The sequence below is a fragment of the Aquila chrysaetos genome, chromosome 3 (assembly GCF_900496995.4).
Source record: "Aquila chrysaetos chrysaetos chromosome 3, bAquChr1.4, whole genome shotgun sequence".
Lineage (NCBI taxonomy): Eukaryota > Metazoa > Chordata > Aves > Accipitriformes > Accipitridae > Aquila > Aquila chrysaetos.
In genome coordinates, this window is record NC_044006.1 from 17,862,925 (window position 1) to 17,880,384 (window position 17,460).

The window sequence follows — 17,460 nt, forward strand, 5'->3', positions numbered from 1 at the left end:
TGGTGTTGGGCTGATGTCAATTAAATGAGACTTGTTCTCAGCATGGTCTCTGGTGCCCCAGGGTTCCTGTCTTCTGCACAGACAAGCCCTGACATGATCTGATCTCAAGTGGAGGTGCTTTACCCTGAGTTTTGACAGGACAGATTCCTTCTGAGGCGTCTCATCCTGGTGCAGGAGATGATGCTCAGAGGGACTGTTGCATTTCCAAAGACATTAACTGACAATGGGGTTTTATAGTGAAGATGGCTGCCTGATTGTCTTTTGAATGGGGCAGGAATAGAATAAGTTTTGGGGAGAAAACTAGCTGGGCAGAGCCAGGCAGGCAGGGAGGGAGCAGGTAAGGACTCTGGCTGGACCTGAAGCCAGGTGCGAGTCTGGGACAGACATGGTGCTCCCTCAGGGGGGCTGGAGTTCAGCTGCTGGGTGTGGGCCCCAGAATGGCAAAGAGGGAGACCTCTCCCCCCCCCCAGGGGACCCTTGGGCTGCAGGGGGAGTGAAATAGGCTGCAAAGGGTTCAGGTCATGTACTGTGAATGAATCTGCATGGGGCTAGAGCAGGGCCTTGGGGTGCAACAGTGCTGTTTCCAGTGCTGCGTCACCCCCAGCCTTTCTGCAGGGCCTGTCAAATGGGATGTTGACTAAACAAACGGTGCCCGGTACACCCCAGCAGTGCCAGGTGCATCCTAGCACACCTGGTGCATCTCAGCAGTGACAGGTCCATGCCAGCAAGCTCAGTGCACCCCAGCACACCCAGTGCACATCCCCAGGCAGCTCCTTAGCTCTCGCAGCTATGCTCAGCTATATTTTCCACCGCACCACCAGGCTGAGGCTACCTGTGACTCAAAGCGTCTGCCTCAGGCTTCCCCCAAATATTTCAGCTTATAATTGCAGGATTTGTAGCCATGCTGCTGTGTGCCTGGGTGTGTGTCAGTGTGTGTCTGTTTGGGGTATGGGTGTGCAAGGCGAGGGGCTTCCTCCTACCCTTGCTGCTGGCAGCAGCGTGACCCCAGCCCCCTGCCCAGCCCTGGCGCAATTGTGGCTCCCGCCGGCAGTTCCCTCTCCTGGGGCCACCTTGCTGCGGCACCATGGCGGCTCTCATCTCAGCGTGCAACTTTGTCCAGCAGGCACAGGAAGACCTCAGTTCACCCACCACCTCTGTCTTCGCCAGCCACATGGGCCGCTGCAAGGCCACTGCTAGCAGCCTGGAGGAGGTGAGCGGGGGCGGCAGGCTGCAGGGGTGCTCTCCAAGGGGTTGGGGGAGCTGTCCCCATCGTGGTCCTGCAGGATCTGCATCCCAGTTCAGGCATCACCATATCATTTGTCACCATGAGTGGAGAGTGGTGCGAGTGTCATTGGGTGTTTGCAAAACACTCAAAAGCAAAGATTTGGTGAAGGCTTGTGATGGGTTGTAGTGGCCGGGTGACACGTGTCAGTTGGTGGGGACAAGAGCAAAGGGGGAAGAGGTTTGTGTGGGAAGGCTGTATCTCGTACCAGGCTCACACCACGCAGTAAAAAGAAGGCAGAACCCTTTGACAGACAAGCATCAAACTAAAAGCAAAACAAAAAATTAAAGGAAGTTTTTGGGGGTAGCAGGATGGTTTCCTCATTTGTGCAGAGTTAAGCTGTGGGATACACTGATGTGGGATGTTCGGAGGCCAAATGTATGAGTGGTTCCAAAAACTCACAGAGCCGGGATGAGAGCTGGCTGCTGAGTGCAGCATCTGATGCAAAATTTACTTGGGGCAAATGCCTTTGTTTTCTGACCGATGGCAAAAGCCAGAAGACCCTAATAGGCATCATCAGTTGTGGTGAGGGAGGGGAAGGGGTTGCTGCATGCTGCTGGCACATGAGGGAGTGAGCAGCAGAGCTCAATGCCCTGGGAAGACTGTGAGTGAGGGCAAGACTGGCTCAGTGGAGGGTCCAGGTTTCCCACTGAGAGCATCCCACCACCCACCTAGACCCACCTTGGGACTTAGATGAAAACTATGGCCGGTATAGTGTAACCATTATGCTGGCCTGTTCCTGGGCAAATCAAGGTCCCGACCCCCCATGGAAAATACCCATGAGATGTTGCCACTGTGGTAGGTAGGACTCTCCGTATGGTGGTCCAGAGGGCTCCAAGCCTCTTGGTGCCTCCTCCTGGTAGGTCTGGTAAATGTGCTCTGAAGTCCCCCAGCACCTGCAGGCTTGGAGCAGATGGGGAGCTGTGCTCCTGTAGATCATTTGGTTCAGTGATGGTCACTGAGGTTTTTTTTTTTTTCTTCTCAGGCCTCCGGAGGCCAGGACTTGCTCAGGAGCATCTGGGCACGGAGCAAATTCCTTGTGTTGCTTAATTTTCAACTGTTACTCTATCACTTGCACCCCAAGAAAAGCTAAAACTTCAGTCCTTTAAAACAGAGCTGCTACATCAGGAAGCTGTGGTTAGCGAGAAACACTGCTGAACTTGTTCATGTCTGCAGAGCTCCTGGCTTGGGACTTACATGTCAGAGTGGACATAAAACTCATGACACGCTCCCGCTGCTATGTGACACCAACCCCCAGTGCAGTCTGCAGGGGATTTGCTGCAGTGAGAGCAGGGAGCAGTGGTGTGAGCCATGCTGGCTGGGCAGCAGCACTTGTGTAAGCCAGGAGACATGGGGAGATGATTTCATCCTTGGGTGCAGATCAGGGCTGGACTGAGCACATGGCAAGGAGAAATTCCAACATCATGGGGTATCCCCAGTTCTCTTGCTTGGGTGTTGGTGTTGGCAGGAGCTGTCTGTCCTAGAGGACGGTCCTCTCTGCCTGCATCAGTGCTGGCCTCTTCCTTGCTTCCTCCCTGAGCCTGACATGCTCTCACCCTGCAGCTAGTTGAGGCTGACTGGGCTCTCATCTGGGACTTAATTTCTTCTGACCTGTGCAGTAGCTCAGCTGACACCTCTGTGCACTTTCACTGGGAGGACAACTCCAGTGCTAGAGAAGAGCAAGCGAGAGCCAGCAGTTGGGAACTGAAGCTGACACTGAAATAAAAAATTAATTGCAATATTTTAGCTGTGACTTAATGAACTACTGGTGTGTGTGGTCAAAAGGTGGAGTGAATGCTTGGTCTCCATCCTCTTTAAACACAGCTTGGATGTCTTTCTGGAGACTGCTGACTCCCACACAGGGTATAGGCTCATGCAAGGTTGTCTTGTGTTAATGCCATGTCTATGCAGACAATGTGAACTCATGGTCCCTCCCACTCTGAGTCTTTCTGCACTCTTGAAAACTAGTGAGAAGGGAGAAGTGTGCTGTGACCCCAGCTCCCTGGAAATCACAGACAGGGACGAAAACAGATCTGGAAGAGCTGGAGCCACAGGGTCTCAACTCTGAAAGGCAGAAATACCCGTGCTGGTGACTTCTGCAGTGGTTCAGCCAGCGGCTTTTATTGATAGGGTAGGGAACTCTGTACAGCAAAGAGTCTTAGTGTGTCAGCAGGTGCATTCTTGTAACGGAGAGCAGCACCACTGTGGGATAAAGCAGTAAACAAAGCAAAAGCTCATCCTTGAGCAAGGAGAGCCCTGGCACTGTGTGCACTGAGCCTGGCAGCAATGCAGGCAGCAGAAGGCATGAGTGCTGAGCTGCAGGGGGAGGACATCAGCCAGTTTTCCACCACTGGAGGCAGGTCCCCAAAGGGGAAGTCACACAGCTCAGCTGAGTGCAGAACCAGGTCCGTGCCTGCAAGGCAAACAAACACAGGTCAAAGAACAAGCAAGGAAGGGAGCTTGGGGTTTCCTGCGCTAAGTGCCAGGTATGTAATTTCCTGACTTGTGGCCAGCGACTGTACTTGTACACACTTCATGATCCTTGGAGGGAGTGCTGCCTCTTGCAGCTGGGCTCACTGGGTGAGGGGAGCCTGGGGAGCTGGAGGTCCCTGTTGGTGATGACCTCTGGGATGCTGTCCTGGTTTCAGCTGGGATAGAGTTAATTTTCTTTCTAGTACCTGGTATAGTGTTATGTTTTGCATTCAGTATGAGAAAAATGTTGATAACACACTGATGTTTTCAGTTGTTGCTGAGTAGTGTTTATACAAAGTCAAGGACTTTTCAGCTTCTCATGCCCAGCCAGCAAGAAGGCTGGAGGGACACAAGAAGCTGGGAGGGGACACAGCTGGGACAGTTGACCCAAACTGGCCAAAGGGGTACTCCATACCATGGGACATCATGCCTACTGACTGGGTGGGGGGGAAGTGAGTGAGTGGCTGCATGGTGCTTAGTTGCTGGCTAGTGTTAAACCATGACAGATGCCACGGAGCATTCTCACCCTGGTGCTGCTTTTCTGAAGCAGGAAAGCCTCCTGGTCTGACAGCATCAGTCCAGCAGGCAGGGAATGGTCCCAAAGGTGTGGATGGGTCATTTGTGGATCAAGATTACACCTTCATGGGGGGAATTGTCAGGAGAAAGGAAGATGAAGGCCATGGATGTGGAAGGTTTGAGCATCTGTGTGTGGAGAGCTGAATTTCTGGTACAAGATGACTGGCATCACAAGGGACCTGGGCAGGCTCCTGGGACATTTTGGGAAGGATACAGCTGTCCTGGTCAAGGTGGGTCCCAGCAGCAGAGGGCAGTGAGGGGGAGAGAGGCTCTGCAGGCCACAAGGAGGTTGGAGATCAGGGTCTCAGTGGCAGCAGGCTCCAAATTTCTCCCTCCCAGTGCCACTTACAAGGGCAGGCAGGGAAGGAAAGGGGTTGAGTCCAACTGTGTGGCTAAAAATCTCCTGTAGGGTTGAGGAAGTAAGAGCATCTGGAACTGGAAAAGCTGCCCCGGTGAAGCCTCTGCAAGGGAGATGGGCTTCACTTAAGCCAAAAGGGCTTCACCTGAAGAGGGGTGAAGGGATGCCTAAGGTTAGTGAGATGAATCCCACATGCAATGGCTTAAACAACTGCAGGGAGCTGTGGCCCAGGAGGGGACTGTGCCTGCGTCGTGGTGGTGCTCAAAATAACCATATGGTTGTGAGGCGGATGTGTTAGTCCTTGAAGTCCTGGATTAACCTGAAGTCATTTTCTGAACACGGGGTAAGAGTGTCTCCAACAGCTTCGCCAAAGGACAGTGATAAGATGCTTCAGGTGCCCTATCCCACCACTACCTTTCTGACCTTGTCTCATGGGGATCTCTTTGAACCATAATACTGGATTCCCTGGATTTGCAATGTTTGGTGTGAGCACAGTCCTGCTCGTCCTAGAGGTCTTACATCAATTGCCCCAGGAATCTCTATTTGAGGGCTTGTCTGGAAAACCTCAGTCCCTAGTTGGGCTGGACAAGAAAGTGCAGGTGCTAAGAGTTGTGGGTGGCAGCTCTTCCATGGGGAGCCAAAAGTCTGGCAACTCCTATTTTGGGGTATAAGTCTGTAATTCAAGTTCTCAACATCCCTGCTGCACTGAATTCTGGAAACATGCAGGTGGGTAAGTTTTCAGCACTATTGCTCTTTGGGTACCTAAACATTTATGGTGACATCTTTGCATGCTACGGTCTTGACTGTGCTGAATCATGCAGAGCCTGACTCACATCCTCCTCTACTACACAGGTTCAGCTGCGTGACTTGGCTGATGTGGTGCACAACAGAAGACAAAGCCAGTGGTGGTACCACTCCCCTGCGTACACACCCATCCACTTAAGTAGCCTTAGCTGTAACATGGAAGTCCACCCTGAGCTGTTCTTTGCATTCCCACATTGCAGTAAAACTGTTTGCTCCCATAAATCAGTGTTTGTGGATCTTAAAAGCCTGTGCCCTACCTTCGAGCATTGGCACTGTCAGGACAACACTCGGATTGAAGCCATGTCACTTCCTGCAGGGCCAGCCCAACGTGGGAGCTGTCGGGTCTCACATCAGTCCAGTGAAGGGGTCATACCTGAAACACTGTCCCCAGTCAGGAGTGATGTGGAGAAACCAGAGAGGGTCAGTGGATGGTAACAGAGAAACAGAGCTGGGCTGATTTAGCTGGGTGACGAGGGAGTGTCTGACAGCAGCCCACAACTCATCTAATGCCAGTTATTAGGCAATGATGTCAAGCTCTTCTGGGCAGCATCAGATGATATAACATGCAGCAATATCCACTTTGTGGCTCACGAAGTTCAGATTGGGCATTAGGAAAGGTTTCTTCTGCAGAGGGCAGTGCAGCCCTGCAAGAGGTCACTAGACATGTGACCTCCATCCTTGGAGGGTTTCAAAGCCCAACTAAGCAAAGTACAGCAAACCTGATCTGGTATTGACAATAATCCAGCTCCCAACAAAAGATTGCATGAGACTCCTTCCAAGCAGTACTTGTATGAAATAACATCTGTAATCCAGTCTCTCATAGGCAGAGAGTTTAGATGCCTCCAAACATCTCCCCTCAGCCACCTATGCCTCCTCCTCTCAGCCCAAGAATGGCACCGACAGTGGTGATACTAAAATTTGTAACTAACAGTCTCTTGCCACTGAAATCCACATTTTTTTTGTCAATGCCGTCTGTTCCTTTTTCTAATATATCTTCCAATTCTGTCTTAATGTTTGACCACTTCTTCCAGAACATCAGGAAGGCTTGCAGATATTTAAGATATACATGGACTGCTACCCTGTCTTCCACCAGGACAGTCCAGCCTGGCGATGCTGAGGCTTGTGCTAAGCTCTGTGGGTTATGGAAATGTGTGTATGGATGTAGTCAACGACCATCTCTTCTGCATTTCTAGGCCTTGGATGCCGACCGAGCTGTGCTACAGAAGATGAGTGTCCTGGGTTCAGCTGGGATAGAGTTAATTTTTACAGGAACCTGGGAGGTGGCGGGGCATAGCCGGGGCAGCTGACCTGAACTAGCCAAGGAGCTATTCCATACCATGTGACATCATGCTCAGTATATAAATGGGGAGTGGGCGGGGGGGAGGGCGCTCCTGCTCTCGACTTTCGGTGGGGGAAGTGACGGAGCGTCGGGTCCCGGGTGGTGAGCAGTTGTACTGTGCATCACTCTTTTCTGTATACTCTTTCATTAGTACCGTCGTTGTTGTTGTAACTTTTTTTGCGTTGTCCCAGTAAACTGCCCTTATCCCAACCCTCGAGGTTCCAGTTTTTTTTCTTTTCTCTCCTCCGTCTCCACCCTATCCCACCGGAGGGGGCGGGAGGAGTGAGCCAGCGGCTGCGTGGTCCTTTGTTACCGGCTGGGCTGAAACCACGACAGTCCTTTTTGGCGCCCAACGTGGGGCACGAAGGGTTGAGATAACGACAGATCTGGCTAGAGCGTGTTGAAACAAATTTGTCATACGCATTCCTTATATTAGATAAATAGATGTTAGTCACATTGTTGATTAATTTGTTTACATGGTGGCGTTTTGTAAGTCCTTATATGCTCTATGTATTGCCTGTAGTTACGTTTCTCACCTCTGGGAGAGTGATTGGGATTATCATTTTGCTATACTGGGCAATGTCGACTTGTGAAATGATTACATCACTGGTCATGAGATTAAGCTGGTATCTGTATGAGGCAGTGATATCATTTCCATACTTTGGGCACCTTCTATCGGATTTTATTGGTAATTACAGCCAATCCATGGGGGAGTTGGGGGGGATACTTCCCCCCGTCCGTTCGCCTCCCTTTTCTTCTTCCGACTAATTACAACAGCTTTTGAGAACTTTGAATATCCTTGGGATGCACAAGCCAGTGTGCTGTTAGTGCTATGCCTCCTGAATATGTTTCAGGTCTTGTTTAGGGCTACAAAAAGGCTCTTTAAGAGTACCACCCAGAGATCTGCCCCAAAGCTGGATATTCATGGGTGGCACGGCATGTGGGAGGATATGGGCAGGTATCTAGAGAACTTCTCACCCCCAGTGGCTTGGAAGTTCACTCCCGAACAACTACAGAACCCTCATGAAGTGGTAGAATATTTGAAAGAAAAATGCTGTGGCTATTCCAAAGACGTACAACTCGCTGCACTGTGCTGGGCCCTGGCCAGTATCTACCAAACATTGCTTGATATTAGGCAGCACCCTCAGGGAGAAAAGGGGGAAAAGATGGAAAACAGGACAGCAGGCACCGTGGCTATCCCTACCCCTACAGCAGGCACTGTGGCTACCCCAACCCCGGCAACAGGCACTGTGGCTACCCCTACCCCGGCAACAGGCAGCACGGCTACCCCAACCGCAGTGACAGATACTGCAGCTAAACCAGAGAACCAACCTGTGCCAGTATCAGTCGCCCCTGTACAGAAAAAGAAACACACAAAGAAATCAGTTCGCTCAGTGAGAGATGAAGATGAACCAGGGTCATCACGAGAACAGGAGGAAGAGGCAGAACCTGAAATAATCACCCGATCTCTATCCCTGAGTGAGTTGCGTGATGTGCGAAAAGATTTTAGCCGCCACCCAGGTGAGCACATTGTTACCTGGCTGCTCCGATGCTGGGATAATGGGGCTAGTAGTGTGGAATTAGAGGGTAAGGAAGCCAAGCAGTTGGGATCTCTGTCTAGGGAAGGGGGCATCGACAAGGCGATTGGGAGAAAAACACAAGTCCTCAGCCTCTGGAGGCGACTTCTGTTAGGTGTGAAGGAAAGATACCCCTTCAAGGATGAAGTTACATGTCACCAAGGCAAGTGGACCACCATGGAGAGAGGTATCCAGTACCTGAGGGAATTAGCCGTGCTGGAGGTGATTTATAATGATCCAGAAAATGCGCAGTCACCCATAGACCCAGATGAAGTCCAATGCACACAACCCATGTGGCGGAAGTTTCTACGAAGTGCACCACCAACCTATGCCAACTCATTGGCAGTAATGTCCTGGAAAGAAGGCCATGGACAAACGGTGGATGAATTGGCTGTCCAACTCCGGCAATACGAAGGAAGTCTCTCTTCCTCCCTACGGGCCTGTGTCTCGGCTGTAGAGGAATTGTCCCGAGAGTTCCAGCAATTCAAAGTGGATATGTCCTCCTCCCCACCTGTACAGGCCCGCATCGCAGCTATTGGGAGTAAGCATTCCTCTGCCCAAGAGAGAGGAGAGAGAAAGTACACACGACGGGCTAACCTGTGGTTTTACCTGCGTGACCATGGAGAGGACATGAGGAAGTGGGATGGAAAACCTACCTCAGTCCTGGATGCACGGGTACGGGAGTTGCGAGAAAAAGCAACCAGGAAAGAGGATTCTTCTTGGAAAACTGCTGCTCCAGTTTCCTGTGAGGAGTCCCCCAGATGCAGTAGATGGGCTGATCACATTTCTGATCCTCTTGAAGGGACTTCTGATTCACGGGTGCGAAAAGTGAGTAACGAATATTCTAACCAGGATTAGAGGGGCCCTGCCTCCAGCCAGGTGGAGGAGAGGGACAACCGAGTCTACTGGACAGTGTGGATTCGATGGCCTGGCACATCAGACCCACAGGAATATAAGGCTCTAGTAGACACTGGTGCACAATGCACCCTAATGCCATCAAGTTATAAAGGGGCAGAACCCATCTGTATCTCTGGTGTGACAGGGGGATCCCAAGAGCTAACCGTATTGGAAGCTGAAATGAGTCTAACCGGGAATGACTGGCATAAACACCCCATTGCAACTGGCCCAGAGGCCCCATGCATCCTTGGTATAGATTATCTCAGGAGGGGATATTTCAAGGACCCAAAAGGGTACCGTTGGGCTTTTGTTATAGCTGCATTGGAGACGGAGGAGATTGAACAGCTGTCTACCCTGCCTGGTCTCTCTCAAGACCCTTCGGTCGTGGGGTTGCTGAAGGTTGAAGAACAACAGGTGCCAATTGCTACCACGACGGTGCACCGGCGGCAATATCGCACCAACCGAGATTCCCTGATCCCCATCCATAAGCTGATTTGCCAATTGGAAAGTCAAGGAGTGATCAGCAAGACTCACTCACCCTTTAATAGTCCCATATGGCCCGTACGGAAATCTAATGGGGAATGGAGACTAACAGTAGATTATCGTGGGCTGAATGAAGTCACGCCACCGCTGAGCGCTGCTGTGCCAGATATGTTAGAGCTTCAATATGAACTGGAATCAAAGGCAGCTAAGTGGTATGCCACAATTGACATTGTTAATGCATTTTTTTCCATCCCTTTGGCAGCGGAGTGCAGGCCACAGTTTGCCTTTACTTGGAGGGGTGTCCAGTACACCTGGAATCGACTGCCCCAGGGGTGGAAACACAGCCCCACTATTTGCCATGGACTGATCCAGGCTGCACTGGAAAAAGGTGAAGCTCCAGAGCACCTGCAATACATTGATGACATCATCGTATGGGGCAACACGGCAGAAGAAGTTTTTGAGAAAGGGAAGAAAATAATCCAAATCCTTTTGAAGGCTGGTTTTGCCATAAAAGAAAGTAAGGTCAAGGGACCTGCACAGGAGATCCAGTTCTTAGGAGTAAAATGGCAAGACGGGCGTCGTCAGATCCCTATGGATGTGATCAACAAAATAGCAGCTATGTCCCCACCAACTAATAAAAAGGAAACACAAGCTCTCTTAGGTGTTGTGGGCTTTTGGAGAATGCATATTCCAAATTACAGTCAAATTGTAAGTCCTCTCTACCAAGTTACCCGGAAGAAGAATGATTTTAAATGGGGGCCTGAGCAACGACAAGCTTTTGAACAAATTAAGCGGGAGATTGTTCATGCTGTAGCTCTTGGGCCAGTCCGGGCAGGACAAGATGTTATAAATGTGCTCTACACTGCAGCTAGAGAGAATGGCCCTACCTGGAGCCTCTGGCAGAAAGCACCTGGGGAGACCCGAGGTCGACCCCTGGGGTTTTGGAGTCGGGGATACAGAGGATCCGAGGCCCGCTATACTCCAACTGAAAAAGAGATATTGGCAGCATATGAAGGAGTTCGAGCCGCCTCAGAAGTGGTTGGTACTGAAACACAGCTCCTCTTAGCACCCCTACTGCCAGTGCTGGGCTGGATGTTCAAAGGGAAGGTCTCCTCTACACATCATGCAACTGATGCCACGTGGAGTAAGTGGGCCGCACTGATCACACAACGGGCTCGCATAGGAAACCCCAGTCGCCCAGGAATTGTGGAAGTGATCATGGACTGGCCAGAAGGCAAAAATTTTGGAATGTCGCCAGAGGAGGAGGTGACACGGGCTGAAGAGGCCCCGCTGTATAATAAACTGCCAGAAAATGAGAGGCAATATGCTCTGTTCACTGATGGGTCCTGTCGCATTGTGGGAAAACATCGGAGGTGGAAGGCTGCTGTATGGAGTCCTACACGACTAGTCGCAGAAACTGCTGAAGGAGAAGGTGAATCGAGTCAGTTTGCAGAGGTGAAACCCATCCAGCTAGCATTAGACATTGCTGAAAGAGAGAATAGCCAGTGAACTAGGCTGTATGATATTTAACTGCTAAATAACCTGCCAATGTATGTCATTGTATCTATAGTGTCTATATGCCATATCAAGGGTATTACTGTAAGAATTACTCAAATGACTGAAGAATGGACTTTGAAACTGAGCCAAGAACAACAGTGATAGAACTTGAACTGGCGCCCAGCAATTTCCTTAAGATCAGCATCTTCGACCTGCAGACCAAGGGTGTGGGTTGCATCAAATGTACCAGCCAGAAGTTCCAGAGACAGCATACAACAACCCAACACCTCACACCATCTCTCTTATCCTGAAGAAGTGTTACAACAGATGGAGCCTCAAAGTCATGGACTAAATAAAATTGATGGACACATTGGAGGGATAACCCATTGACTAAGGGAATACTATTTGTATGTGTGTGTGGGGGGGGGGGGGTCCATGTACATATATATCTATATATAAGACAAGGAAAGTGGTAGTGGTTGATTGGAAAATGTAAGATCTGGGCATGATGTAAATGGTATAGAATAAGGGGTGGATAATGTCCTGGGTTCAGCTGGGATAGAGTTAATTTTTACAGGAACCTGGGAGGTGGCGGGGCATAGCCGGGGCAGCTGACCTGAACTAGCCAAGGAGCTATTCCATACCATGTGACATCATGCTCAGTATATAAATGGGGAGTGGGCCGGGGGGAGGGCGCTCCTGCTCTCTCTCTCGACTTTCGGTGGGGGAAGTAGCGGAGCGTCGGGTCCCGGGTGGTGAGCAGTTGCACTGTGCATCGCTCTTTTCTGTATACTCTTTCATTAGTACCGTCGTTGTTGTTGTAACTTTTTTTGCGTTGTCCCAGTAAACTGCCCTTATCCCAACCCTCGAGGTTCCAGGTTTTTTTTCTTTTCTCTCCTCCGTCTCCACCCTATCCCACCGGAGGGGGCGGGAGGAGTGAGCGAGCGGCTGCGTGGTCCTTTGTTACCGGCTGGGCTGAAACCACGACAATGAGGAAAGCAGCCAAGGCAGAGCACAGCTGTGGACAAGGTCAGGATAGGACAGAACAGGGCCTCAGGAGCAGGGAGACGGCAATGGATGGATGAGGGGAGTCCTCGCTGCAGGTCGGGTTAACCGTGGCAGGGAATATACATCTCAGGGATCCTTATATCTGGGGGTAGTGGTGGGGGCAGCAGCAGGTAACAGGAGCTGGCTCTGGTGTGTGAGCAGAACCTGGCATAGTGACCCCCAGAAGGGAGGCAGGGGTTGGGCACTCATCCTGACCTTTCCCCTGCACTCACCAGAGAATATCCATGTTCCCCCAGACCTCATCAGCCACCTCGAAGCCCACATCGCTGCCCAGGAGTTCTCAGCCAACTACCAGCTGGAGGGTGAGGAACAGCTGGCCAGTGCCTTTAGCACCTTTGCTGCCTTCTCCCGGGAGCTGCTGACTGCTGTCAGGAGCCTGGTAGACAGCTCTGTCTCCTGCATGTACATTGGAGTGGGGCCCATGGCTTGCAAGGGGATGCTGGCGGGGATTCCAAGGAAGAGCAGCAGGCTCTGGGTCACAGCCTGGAGGTCCGAGCTCATCCCCTTCCCCAGACAGAGGCAGGAGGCCATGGCATGTGTTTGCAGAGCCAGTGGTGCAGCCTGCACAGCCAGGGCTATCTGTGCAGACTTCTGAGGCTGCTCAGAAGAGGCCTCTGGAGGTCTCCTGTCCTCCATCCTTCTTGAAGCCAGGCTCTCACCAACAGAGAGAGACTGTGGCTTTTTCCAGCTTGGTAATTTCCAAGGATGGAGGCTTTCAGCTGACTGTTTTCCAAAGTGGTTCCTGTGCAGGCTCACAAACAGCTCTGCTTTCTCTGCATGAGAAGCGGTGCAGGGGTGCAGTGCTAGCGGCATAATCTCTCTCTTTCCTTTCCAGTTGCAGAGTTTGTACCACAACATTAACTTTTCCCTGGAGTCATTAATAAAGGGTGACATGAAAGAACTCAAAGGGGTAAGCAGGGGCTGAAAGGGCTGCGCTGAGGTGGGGTTGGAGACAGAGCAGGTACCAGGTGTGGGGTGTCATCCTTGGCTCACACCTTGCCTGCCAGCAGGGGTAGGTGTTAGAAGGGCAGGTTTGCCTGCACCTGCTGTGTGCCAGATCCTGCCTCCTCCTGAGGCTGGTGCCTCACACCACAGGTCAAGCTAGTGGTGGCCCTTAGCTGGGACCTCTGCCTGTTTGCAGGCACCTGGCTGAATCTGGAGGAGTCTGGTGGTATTTGCTATGAGGGAAAAAAATCACGGTGTTGTGCACCAAATGTTTGTATCTTCCCTGGCCATCAGTGCACAAACGCCCCCACAGCCTCCCAGTGAGGGTCGCCCCGCCGCAGACCCACCTGTAGCCCTTGCATTTACATGTGTAAGCACATGTGTGTTGGTGTGAATCTGAGTGTGCATGTGTGTACCTACCAGCTGCAGGTACCTCTCAGGGACTGCAGAGTAGCAAGTACTGAAGTGACCATGCAATTTGATTTTCAGCACTGTAGAGATATCAGTGAGCTTCACAGCGCTCATCAATGCAGATTTTAGGAAAAGCATCAAACTCGTATTTAATTTTTGCTTTTTTTTAACCAATGGGAAGGTCATCATGGTCCTTGGTAAATCTGCACACATGTTCTTACCACTATGTCCCCGTGGCCATACTCAGGCCATCAGCTCTGTGCAGTTGCCCCTGGGTGCCTCTGTCTGCATAGGGGTGCCCATGCTTGTGGGCGTTCAGGGTGAGGAGGCTGGACCAATCCTGATTGCAATGCTGGAGCAAGGTCACTGTCAAGGGACTGGTGATCATTGCATCTAACGTGGTGGAGCAAACGCCAGTTGTGACCTGGCACCATTCCTCCCCAGGTGATTTTGGGCACACAGACTCTGCGAGCAGGGTATGTACAAGTTGAAACAGTAAAGCAATTTTTTATTGGCTGATGCGCACATAAGATTGTTAAAATTTAATGAGACTGGTGTTACGCTCAGCACCATGATGAGACACGCAAGGACTCATGCTGGCCAGGCAGACCAGCTTGGGAGGAGCAGAGACAGAGCTGCTGCTTCCTGCAACAGGTTCTTGCTATTGGTCATTGCTGTCTTCCACCAGACCTGCTGATACTCTGGCAAACACTCTGTGTTTTCTTCTTTTAGGACTTTATATTTTTCCATGATACTATTTTTCCTCTTGCATCCTTGAGCTAGTAATGAACCTGTTTCAACAACCTGAACTCTGTAATTTTACCTTTTTAATCTTGTATGGTTCCACTCTATAGATTTTCTTCCAGCTCTGCAGTTCCCTCAGATGCTTGATGAAGGTTTTGCAGTTGGGCTGTATCAGAGCTGGGGATCCTTGAGCAAACAGCTGAACCTCTGGGAAAGTGGAGGGAAAGTTTTGGACAGGGTTGCAGAAAGAAGGATGGGAGCTGTGGCAGCATTTGGGGACTTCAAAAGGACTAATTGCCAAATACTGAAACAAATTACGAGCATTTAGGCATCCATTTGGAAGCTTGTGCTATATAGGAGCATGAAAGTGGAAGGAGAGAGCAAATTCTGGAACTTCCGGTGTGAAGTAAATTAATAAAAGAATATAAAATACGAAGGAAAAAAAAAGTCCACTATTTGCATTGTTAAGGACAATGTCAAGAAGATTGGGAACCAAGAAGACAGGGAGAGAGAGAGGAAAAAATCCAGCTGCCTGCAGGGGGTCATGAGTAAGCTGAAGGCATTTTTAATGGGATCCAACAGGAATCAGAGGCTGACCTGAATCAGTTTGACATTTTCATTAGAATGGAGATAAATGCAAGATCTGTCCTGACAAGGTTCTGCCTTGACATAAATAAAGAAATTTCACCCTGGGGGACAGAGAGGCATTGGGACAGGCACCCAGAGAGGCTGTGGAATCTCCATCCTTGGGCTTTTTCAACATCTGCCTGCGCAAAGCCTGGTCTGAATTCAGTGCTGTTCCTGCCTCAAGCGGGAGGTTAGACTAGAGACCTCTTGCAGTCCCCTCGAACCTGATTTACTCTGTCTTTCTTTGACACAGAGGTTTGCAGAGCAGTAAGTGGTGAGAACAGGGCAGAACATGGGTGATGTAAGTAAATGCATTTAATGGAAAAATGCAGATGAACATACCAAGATGTTAACCACTGGAGAGAAGTAAAAGTCATGCAAAGTCAAATGAGAAACAAATGATGGCTTTTTAGCAGCAAGACTAATTCAACATTAAATGAATACCCCGGGAAGAATCAGATTGTGATGATGTTGCCAGGTTTGGGTGGGTTTCTGATGTCTCTCTAAGTGGTGTTTCAGTTAAACATGACATTCTGGCTTCAGCAGGTGAGAACCTGGTTGGTACTTTCTGGCTTGTGAGTGTCTGAGCAATTCCTTCTGCCCTTAAAATTGTGAGTCTGTGAAAGGTGTTATAGCTGGGTACTGCTAGGTACATACATACCTACGTGATGTACATATGCATGATGTATGTTTTGGAGCTTATGTGTATTTGAGTGTGTGTGCGAGCATGTGCCCATGAGTGAACCTGCTCTGGTGAGTGCACTTGTCCACTGGGCACTGAGGAGAGGAGAGGACCATCCTGAAGAGGGACACTCCTGTGGACAGCCATGTCCTGGGTCTGCAAGGGCCTTTATGCTAGGGTGACCCAGTGGGAACATAGTATGCTGAGGATGAGGAAGGCTCTGTCCCAGTCGTAGTCATTAAATGGTGTCTTTGGCTCTTCCTAGGAGTTCAAGAAGCCTTTTGAGAAGGCCTGCAAAGACTATGAGAGCAAACTGTAAGTCTTCAGGCTCCCTCACCCCAAGGCCTGGACTTGGAGGCTGGTTTTTGTCTGCCTTCACTGGCAAGCAGTCAGACGGAGCCTTTCATGCATGTCTCCTCTTTCCTTGAGCACCAAGATCGAGAAGGAGAAGTGTGAGCTGGCAAAACAGCATGGCATGGTGCAGAGTGAGGTGAGCTGGGGGGAGATTGCTGAGGAGATGGAGAAGGAGTGCAGGACCTTCCAGTTGAACATGTGTGAGGTAAGGACAGGGATCAGCCTGTGCTGTACAGAGTGGTGTTAGAGTTGCTGAACCGGCATCCAAGGGATGAATTTCCCTCCCATTGGTGCACAGCAACTGTGCCACAGCCCCAGCAGAGCCTGGTCTGGAGTGGGCAGACTTCAACAGTGACTCTCACTCTGGTGTTTCTCACTTGCCCTCCGACCTGGAATTGTTTCAAAGCAGCTTTTTTGTCTGAATCCACACTGGTTTTTCATTCAGGGCCATCTTCTGTCCCCGGTCAGTGAGTGGTGCTTGTGTCTGGGGTATTGCAGGGCCCTTTCTGACTTCCTGGGGTGCTGAAGTCCCCCAGGTTTTGCCCCAGGTGCCAGTGGCATCCGGCAGCTCCCTCTGCTCACACCAAGGTGGGCTGCAGATCCTCAGGGACCATTGCTCAGCAGGTTGAGTCTGTTGTGCCAGTGAGACCCTGGGCATATTCCCTCAGTTGGAGAGCTGCCTGGGTTGTGGTAGGCTCAAGCCAACCTGGGGCAGGGGCTGATCAAGGAGTTTAGCCAAAGCTTGAGCCTATATTAACCTGGCAGTAGAGATAACAACTTGGGAAAAACCCCACAAAGGCTTTGGGTCCAAGCTTCTTCCCGATTGCCCACAGTGGGTGCTGCTGGCACTGAGGTCCCTGCTCCCTCTCAGATGGTTCCACCATAGCCCTCCCTCTGCTTGTTGGCATAAACTCAGCCCAACTCCCCTGCAAATGGGATTTCCTGCTCCCACTGCCACACGTCACAAGCAACAGATGAGTAAAAGATTGGAAGATACCAATTTCATCCAAAATATCCAGCTCTTTGTAACCATATATTGGAAACAGTTACTGTTTCCATGCTGAAACTGTTGTTCTACTTCAAACATCAGAAGCCCTTGTGCTACGGAGCTGCATTGTCCTTACACAGAGCCAGTAGGTCAGGTGGCGGTTTTGTTCTTTGCTGATGTGAGTCCACATGTGGCATTCATGTTCCTGAGAAGGTGTCTTCTAGGAAACACTCCTTCTGATGGATTGAGGGTATTTTGAATGATTCCCTCAGACTACATAGAGGGAAGTCTGAGGTTAGCCATTTTCAACATGTATTTTGGAAGGTGATTTACTATGTTGGCCTGTGGGTCTTCTG

General features: G+C 50.5%; 1 protein-coding gene across 1 annotated transcript in view; it reads left to right on the top strand.

The window, feature by feature from the left end:
- Nucleotides 1–758: 758 nt before the first annotated feature.
- LOC115338870 (arf-GAP with SH3 domain, ANK repeat and PH domain-containing protein 1-like) overlaps nt 759–17,460 on the top strand; it is a 34,281-nt gene continuing 17,579 nt past the window's right edge. The window contains 8 exon segments of the mRNA XM_041122648.1: nt 759–1,053; nt 1,055–1,210; nt 6,686–6,731; nt 12,288–12,314; nt 12,590–12,732; nt 13,189–13,263; nt 16,028–16,077; nt 16,192–16,321. Of these exon segments, the coding sequence (XP_040978582.1) occupies nt 790–1,053; nt 1,055–1,210; nt 6,686–6,731; nt 12,288–12,314; nt 12,590–12,732; nt 13,189–13,263; nt 16,028–16,077; nt 16,192–16,321 (891 nt within the window). The 5' untranslated portion in view covers nt 759–789.